Genomic DNA, 9,237 nt, shown 5'->3' with positions numbered 1-9,237 from the left:
AGAAGCAGGGGGAGGAGGGAGAGAAACACCCGGCACTGGAATCTCACTGCAGCAATTCCCCTGTGCCTTGAGCTAACCTGCAGCAAGCCTTTCAGTACATTTCACAGGCTGATATATTTTTTTTTTTAATCAAGAAGAGATGTTTCTCTGTAAACTGGAGTGAGCACACATGACATCCACATACCTTTTTTATTTACTGCCTCAGCTGAAATTAGTGATATTTAAAGATGCAGAGCATCCTTTCAGAAAACCTGCAACAGTTACCAGAAGAGTAAAAATACAAGATAGAGTCCTGAGAGATAAAAATTTATTTATATCTGATCAGCATGTCATGATATGGTCACAACTCATACAGCTGACATTCTCATAGCCAAAAGAGGGATGTTTTTTCTTTTTAAAAATACATTTTTCTTTCCAGCAGGAAGGATTTTTTAAAACAAACATTTCATACTAGGCAGGAATTAAAAACAATGGCTTTTTCAGTATGACAACCAGCTGGTAAGCACTGGATCCCCCACCAGTGTTTCAATATTCAGATTTCAAGCTTTCCCTCCCACACTCTCCCTCCCCCTCCCCAATTCCCCCCACCCCTCACAGCAAAACACCATACAGAAAAACAAGACAAAATCCAGGAAGGAAACAAAGAGGTAGACGTAACTACAACCATGGCGCTGTTTTGGAAATTGTGCAAGATGTCTTACTATGCTCCAAGGAGTTCCTTTTTTCTTTGTTATATGCTGCAATATTCTGCACCAGCAGTTAACACAAAAGGTGACACATAGCTAAGAGCTATTGTTAGCAAGAGATACCAGGGCCACAGAATGAACAGCGCTGTTTCACTCGATATTGCTGTGCCTAGCTGAAGTTGTTTAAAAACAGACCACTCTTAAAAAAATATAGGTATCTACAACGTGATTACAGCCTTGCTTGCAAGAAGGTTGGATTCACCTCTTTCTAGGATGGTGGCAATCCAGGGCTGATGGGGGCCCCAGGTTCTGCTCTTTGCGGGCCCTCAACTCTCAGAAACTTTAAGAGGACTCATTGCTACACAGTGACCTCTGGAGAAACTGCAGCCTGAGCGCCGGCACAGTTTCCAGCAGTGCTGGAGCGAGAGAGGGCTGCCAAAGCTGCTTTCCCCTGTCCTTACTGCTCCACTCCTCCCCTTACCACTATTGGCATAGAAACATTTGTCTCTGTCTCCTCCTTGATGAGAGCTCTAATAACCAACGTTATCTATCACAAATTAACACTGCTGCTGTATAGTGAACCAAAGTGTTATTTTGCTATTTGTTGTGTTTATGGTAAGCACAATAGAGACTGTGTATCTATTAGATAAAAGCACAATAAATACACCCAAAGAATATAATCTCATCTATTAAGGATTAGAAGCACATGAAATAATCTTGAAAAAAATCAACTTTATTTTTGCCACACAAAAAAAAAATAATGGGAAAAGACACCTAATAATCTCTGTAGAGAAATGCTTCTTCTTGTATCTGTCTACATTTCTGAAAGACATCTTGGCTGCTGGAAAGATTTGATAAAAAAATCCAATGAAATAAATTCAGTAAAATAATTCCAAACATGACCAGCCCTTCGCAAAAATCATTGAGAGTCTCTACAGGCTTCTGCATCCATTTTATCATACAAAACAAAAATGCAGGTAACACAGGAGGGAAGGAGAAAATTTGAGGTGAAAATAACTGGTATCAAGAAAACTAATTTTTATCATACAAAATGAACACCATCGTAGAGTAATTTTAAGGAACTAACTCACTTTAATAGGACAGTCGTTCAGTGAATAATTACTCCATTATCCAATGATAAAATAAAAGGTTTAACTTTAAAATGCATAGAATCCTTTTAAAGACATCTTTTGTATCACAGCCAGGTAGTCTACAGTTTTTAGAGAAAAAATAAAGCTGATCAGAAGTGTTCATAATGTATGCAGACATTTTAAACCAGAGTACGGTTTCAATTTTGCTCTTCCAATTGTTCTGTTTTTTAAAAAAGTGTAAAAACTATCAAATATGCAATTTTGCAAAATAACCCTTTATTTCATATGGCTCCATTATTTCCAAACAATACAGTACCCCAGATGTATAATTATTTTGTGTGATTGTATCAGATCACCACAAAATCTCCAGCTGACTATCAAGAGAATGCACCCAACCCCGGTCTCATGATTTGGAAATCCCAGTTTTAAGTACCTTTGGTCCCAAAAATTTTACGTCAAGGCAAAGTGGAGCAGTTGAATTCTGTCACACACAGTGTTCGGTATCTGTATTATCTTGTACAAACAGGTGAAAAAAGTTAACAGCACTTTATGGCAGTGTCAGACAAAAAAAAGTTATATCATTTGCAAAACAAGTGAATAATGAACAGTACCACAGTGATCATTGTATTTTTACTGCAATTAGATACATCTGATTTTTGATGCTGGGGGCAGAGGAGGGAGAAGGAAGCCTTTAATTTTCCAGTGAGCAAGGTAAATTGAAATCTTGCTTTTCAAAATATGGTGAGAGCAACTTAAAAAAAAAATCCCTCCTGCAAGAGACAGCGTTGTTGCAATACTCGATAGAACCGTACGCAGACTACAAGAGAACGTGGAAGGAAGGCACACTCACCAAAGGGCGCTGAAGAAAACACCGCTCATTGTGAATGGGCAGATACTCTTCACGTAATGGGATTAGAAGAGCAGTAACGCCAAACCATTAGGACTTACACCATTTCAATTGTAACAACGTTTATGAACAATTAAATATAGAAACGTACAGGTGTTTTCCGTGCAACCCTGGCGAAGAACCATCTTTATTCGCAATACACTTCAATTGCTATGTTCTCACTTCTGTGTGCAACAGCTTTCAGTTAGCGTTTTTTCTGTGACTTTTTCATTCTTTATCCCTTTATACATTCTTCCATTATATTTTCCCCAATATAAATTCAAAATTATATTAATTAACCATTTTGTGATCAACTGCATGGTTCACTAACATCATTTTCTCTCAAATGCATTTTGAACTCTTCAGAAGAGGAAGCCCATGGATGGCGCAGCAAAATGCCCGCTACATCTGTAACACTAGCCAACTGCCAGAAGGTAGAACCGAACTGCAACCGACAGGAGTTTACGTTTTACAAACTAGCCTGCTAAGCTCCAAACAGTCTTGACCAGCACCGTATTTTTAGCACAGAATTTCCTATACGTCATATCCATTTTATATTTTCCCTTAATGGAAAAACTTCTTTTATCCAATTTATTCTCTTTCACGAAGCAGCATCCAAGTTCATGCTGGGAAGGTACTTCAGAGTTCCTTCACAATGGTTTCATTCCACTGTCACCTACAGCAACGTGGCCATAAGATGACACAACGTCAGGCTCTCTTCACATCTTCCAGTGCAGGTAGGAAAGAAGCCTAAGACCCAATACTATTTACTCACCCTACCAAAACAACAATCAGTGCTTGAAAACAAATGTCTCATGATAGCAAGAACTACAGAGGAACAAACTGAAAATGAACAGGACCAGATAAATCAAATGATTATCTGAAACATTATTGCGCATTACTAATTTCTTTAGGCAGCATGTGAACACTCGTTATTGACCGCAATCCACTGGAAAAAAAATATACTGCATTTGAAAAAACAATATGCTCTTACATGGAGTTCAGGGGGTCTACAAAGAACAATCTCCTGATGTGAGTTACTGCTGTGCAATCTGCTTATATAAACTTCCCTTTTTATATGACTCCAGTCTGTCCTAGCTCAAAATAAAACCAGCTGTACTATGGGCATCTCTGCAATTCTGATCAAACTACCTGGTGGAGGACAGAAATAAGTAGCTTGCCATCTGCATTTTGCAGTTTTGAGAGTCCGTTTACACCCATGTGCAGCAGACATAACCACTTACATGGCAATGGCGCCAGGCTGCCCCAACACCTTCCTGTAAAGTGGCAGATTAAATACATTCATTCCATCAGCTGTACTTCAGCAAGAGCAACAGGAAAAAAAATACTCCCAAGACTGCCTCCCTTTCATGGCATACCTCTTTCTAAATGGATTTTACGTTACACACCAGAATTCAGGTGTGTGACTGGCTGTAAAGAGATGGGATTTAGAAACAGTATCTTACCTAAACCATGAAGCTGGAGGCAAACACTGTCCTTCGTCTCCCAGCTCTAGTGGTTCTTTTAAGTCAATGAGGGGCCTCACAGCTAGGGGAGCTTACTATGGCGTAGCATTTTGCAACCATCCCCCACTGAGCTATCTTAGGATAAAAACTACTGCTTTTGGGCGGATAGAGGTGGCATATTTGACTAGGTATTTTTCCATTACGTCAGGGAAATTGGCATTGCCACATATTTTGGTATGCTCTTAGCTCCTCCCCCAAAGGGAACACTTGCTAGGTTTCGTATTCTGCACACCAATCACTGTGATTCATGTAGCAGGAGAGGGAGAGAGAAGGGGGATCAATATTGCTAACTGAGAGCCAAAACTACTGAGGGCTTACTTTGTTCTCAGTAAAATTACTCTCTAAAAGGCAGTATGCCAACATCTGAAGTTCTGGCTATCCTGCTTGTATTTAGAGAGACTAGTTTTATTTTAGGAACAGCTCTCTCAAATCTGTGTATAATCACATGAACACAATGCCAACTAGACCTGCCAGAAGTAAGACCATGCATCATCGACAGCCTTTCAAAAGTATCCTATGTCACACATCTGAAAGTGTCTTCTGTTGCAGTTTGCCTTTAAATTCAATTCACTCCCCTTTGAGTAAGATTTCAGCACAGTGGTGAGCTAATTAACACTGCCCTCCATGTAGTTATTCGGAGTATTTACCATACTTTTTTTTTGCAGTAGTATCTTCCTATAGATTTATGATAGCAATTACACCTATTTTTTCTTTTTAAGAAACTAGTTTTTCTTCTATTATTCCATAACAAAACATTAAGATGGTTGGCATTGAATTATTTAAACTCTCCCACAAGTATATTTAGCGCTGTTGCAACTAGTGGGGAGAAAAAGGCCTCTATAAACCACTCAAAGGTCACCTTGGTTGGACTGCAGTATACAAAATACAAAGGTGGCTAAAAATCACCAGCAGCACCAGCAAACCTTCAGAAACAGCTAGAATTGCTCTGGCTTCCAATGCGTGACAAATAAAGCTTTCCCCTATTCCCTAAGTTTTATGTCTTTCCTTCACTGTATTTTCACCTTTAAAAGTGCATTTTGAAAATTGATAGTGATCGTTGAGATGCATTCTGAACAAAAAGGGAAAACTAACCACGTAACTTTATATTTTCCAAGTTTCCTCATAATACAAGATACTGGCAGCACATAGAATTCGGAGAGCTGATGGTAAGACCACAGCAGGGATGGGCTGATTCATCAAATGTGGATAGCTTTTAATCACACTATGATGCTGCAATGCTTTTTTGAGGACTGATTCCTCACAAGACACACCTGACACTGGATCTTATTTGGGTCTTGGTTTTATATCAACGTGTCTAATTACAACAACTGCTGACTGCTTAGCTGCAAAGATACTGCCACCAGCTCTGTTGAGTATCTTTGACTCCAGCACAATGAGTTGCAATAAAGTACAAGTTGTGCAGATGAGGAATCTCTACCACACCAATGCTGTACAGACTACTGAAGAGACAAGTTGCTGAATTTTCTGAGCTCTAACTACAATGCCAAGAAATACTTGTGGCGACAGAGCTTTCTTGTCACAGACATTCTTCTACGGTGGTTGTACAATTGCACCTTTTGTCCAAATGCTGAATTTGCTTAAGGGTGGGTGAGAGTATACATTTTTAAAAATACAGACAATTCTTAAAATACATCATCAGGTCACTACGTTACTGATCTTCACTTTCAGTGGAGTTAAAATTTCCCCAAAGAGAGGTATGAGTCTGTCCAGTATTTTCCTTTACTCTTGAATATTCACATTTGCACATACAACATGATACTCATTTGCAAGAGCCTGGATTCCCATTGTGTCCTCAGGTCCCATTCCACTTTTAAAATAGGCAATGATAAAAATACTGAAGGATGCAGTACCACATACCGCCTGACAAAAATGCAAGTGATTGTATGCCAACTAGCCACAGGTTACTGAGGGTCATCTCCCGAGAAATAGCTTTTGTTTGACCCTGTGGTGGAGGAAAAGCTCCTAAAACAGAAAAGAAAACACATTTAATGCTTCTGCAGCAGGAACGATAGCCTTAATGCATGATTCTTTACCATCACTGTTTCTCCCAGCAACAGTGCCCACAAACGATTCATTGGTTAGTTCTGTATTATGCTGTTAAACTTCCAAAAGAGTCTCTGGCATTAGCAGTTATCTTCAAGAAAATAAAAAACTCCAAAACCTCTAATCTTAATTATTAATAACAATTTTCATTTCATTTGGATATAAACTTTAAGCATAAACTTCAAAGCATTCCTTAAAAGCAGCTCTCCTCATTGTATTCAACCTTTGCAGGGAGATCCGACTGCCAACTAAGTTTTCTGTGTTATTTTTGAACCTTTATTAACATCTGTATGATCAAATTGAATGGATTCCATATTAAATTTTACAGCTACTTGGTAATGATTTTGTATACTGTGAAGAAGAAACACATATATACGTTCTTCAAGCTTCCTCTTGAAAATATAAATATACACACACGCTTGTTTTTTAAACAACAGTTTCCACATGTTTAAACATTCATTGGCCAGTCAGTCATATAGATTAAGTAAACATTGTAATTTGCCACGTAGTTTTCCAGAAAGATTTTACTGAAATGCCTGTTTAGATGAGAAAGACTGGCAGGAGATACAGCTGACAATTAAAAAAATTCATTTTCCCCCTACTCTGACTTTTTTTTACTTGAAAAACTAAATTCAATGTGTCTGAATACATAAGAGCTTTATAATTATAAGCAAATTGTTTGCATATAGTTACATCAGCAAATTAAATAATTTGTGTTACATTTTACTGAGATGCAGAAAACCTAGATGGTATGAACCAGTTTTGTTGTTGTTAATCCTGAACAGTAGATATAAAAACTCTAAATAGCAGAGAAGATGATGTATTTGCTGCAGCATTATCGAGTCCCAACTACTCATAGAAGAACAAGAGATGAAAGATACAAAGAGTAAAGATACAGCAGTGTCAATTTTTAATCTTGGAAACCACACAATTTGGGCAATTAGATACCAGCAGCAACTTATCTCTATGCTTTGCATTTGCAATCACTGGAGGAATTGCAATCAAGCATTTAAGACAAAGCTTTTCTTCCTGTATGAATGCTCTTAAATTACAAAAAAAAGTGTTTAAAAAAAAACCCCTTGATGAGTCCCATCCTCCTCTCACTGATATGTATTTTCACACATGGGCAGATTCGCCACACCATTTATTCCCCAATAATTCTCACTGCTAAGCTTCTGTTTGTCCACTTTACGCTACATTTGCTCTTCCATGTCCCATTTGTTTTTCTGTACCAACACTGACCTTTGGTTTAAATAACTCTCCTTCTTCCTTGGTACAGACAGCAACTGTCTCTTCCCCCTCTCCCAAGCCAACGTGTATCTTACAGAGAAAATGATCCTTCATTTTCCTAGCTGAGACAAGCCAAGCACTTTTAGTTGTCCTTCACAGAAATGACTCCTCCTTCCCCTTAATCATCTTAGCATCTATTATCTGTCCCTCTTCCTGGTTCAGTTCCTATTTCATGAACAGGGATGATGGACCTGTATGCAGAATTTCCAGATCAGGTTTCAGATTTGGTACAATGAAGAGTATTTCCGTAGCACTGGTGAAAATCCTCTCATGTTGCCCTGTATGACACTGCTCACTTTTTTAGTTACACCACACCAGCTGGCTTATGATCAGAGTGAGTGAGGAGCGTGATGACTTCAGTATACAATTACTCATTTCCAACTGATAAGCTCCTACTTTATAGTTTGTTTTTTTTTAATTAGTCTCCAAGTGCTTTTGTCCTGCTAAATGTAATCTCATTTGTGTGACTGCAGTGTTCAAGGTTATCCTGCTGAAGACTTCAGAGAAATCACAAACTTGCCAATACAAGCTTTCCACTAGCTGCGAACATAGAAGTCTTTGTGTTGCTTATACCTACAGATATTAGGTGTAAACTGTTTTAATTTTATAAATGAAATGTGTAAAATGCACCTGTAAGAAAGGATGGGATAGTTTCATATTCAATTTTAGGCAGATACTTTTTTGTTTAATTTTAAGGTGTCTAATATTACAGGTTTTCCCCAGATCAGTTAAAGTTCTTAACCCTTAGGAATACAGCAAAAAGGAAAAAGGTGGTTTAGGCTTTGTTTCTTCCTCTTCCCCCCCAAAAATATGCCAAAAGAACGTATTCCTACTGATGATATTGTCAATGCAAACTTTTAAAGTTTCACGTAGCATTAAATGTTACTCCACCTTTATGAAGTAAGCTTTAGGAACTAAGACAAATTCCTAAGCAGTGTGTATTTAAATAAATAAATAAATGAATGAATGAATCAATCAAAATGCTAAAACAGCTCTAAGTCTTAGGAACACACCAACTTGAGACAATGTAACACATCAATACAAAGCTAGCTCTTGAGCAGCTTCAGGGATTCCCCTCACATGAGACCTCCCGGGGGTTTCCCAAAACCACAACAGTACTTCTGCAGTAAGCCAACAAAAGCAATGCAAGCACATTCTCAACTGGCATAAATGGTAGTAACTTTGAATTATGCTAATTTATGCCTAACAAGGTCCTATGTCATAGCATTTACATTTAAAACACGTCTTATTAATTCGTACTGATTACATTGGCAAATTATAACCCATTATCCTATACTGGAAGCACATTTCAGTGAATAAATCTGATTATATTCACTATACTCTCTGAAATTCTGGTCTAGTTAGATTATTTGGGTATGACTTATTTTAATGGTATTTGTGAAATAATGTCTCAATAACATGAATTCTTTACCTCCTATTGACTACACTTGTAGTTTTAAACAGATTCACAAAGTTATTTGTCTAATAAAGTCCAATATATGCATTTGAATGTAATTTATATAGCAGGGTCTGACTTTTGCCATCAATAGCAGCTGAGTGACAGCAGTATTTCATAAAACAAAATACAACTTGGCATTGTTAAAGAATTCTATTACTCTTTTTAAGCACTACAATTGATAAATTAAGCACTCAAAATCAAATTAAAGCAGTCTTTGCAATAAATCATCTAATAG

The 9,237-nt window shown here is 37.7% G+C and overlaps 1 protein-coding gene across 3 annotated transcripts in view; it reads right to left on the bottom strand.

The window, feature by feature from the left end:
• Positions 1-290: 290 nt before the first annotated feature.
• Positions 291-9,237, bottom strand: part of LPGAT1 (lysophosphatidylglycerol acyltransferase 1) — a 67,311-nt gene continuing 58,364 nt past the window's right edge. For all 3 annotated transcript variants that reach the window (XM_075042726.1, XM_075042725.1, XM_075042727.1), the window contains one exon: positions 291-6,172. In XM_075042726.1, coding sequence (XP_074898827.1) covers positions 6,021-6,172 — 152 coding nt within the window. In that variant the 3' untranslated portion in view covers positions 291-6,020. The remainder of the gene's footprint in view (positions 6,173-9,237) is intronic.

This window comes from Buteo buteo, chromosome 12 (assembly GCF_964188355.1).
Source record: "Buteo buteo chromosome 12, bButBut1.hap1.1, whole genome shotgun sequence".
NCBI classification, from domain to species: domain Eukaryota; kingdom Metazoa; phylum Chordata; class Aves; order Accipitriformes; family Accipitridae; genus Buteo; species Buteo buteo.
Note: the sequence above shows the minus strand (reverse complement) of the source record. Positions and strands in the feature narration are given on the sequence as shown.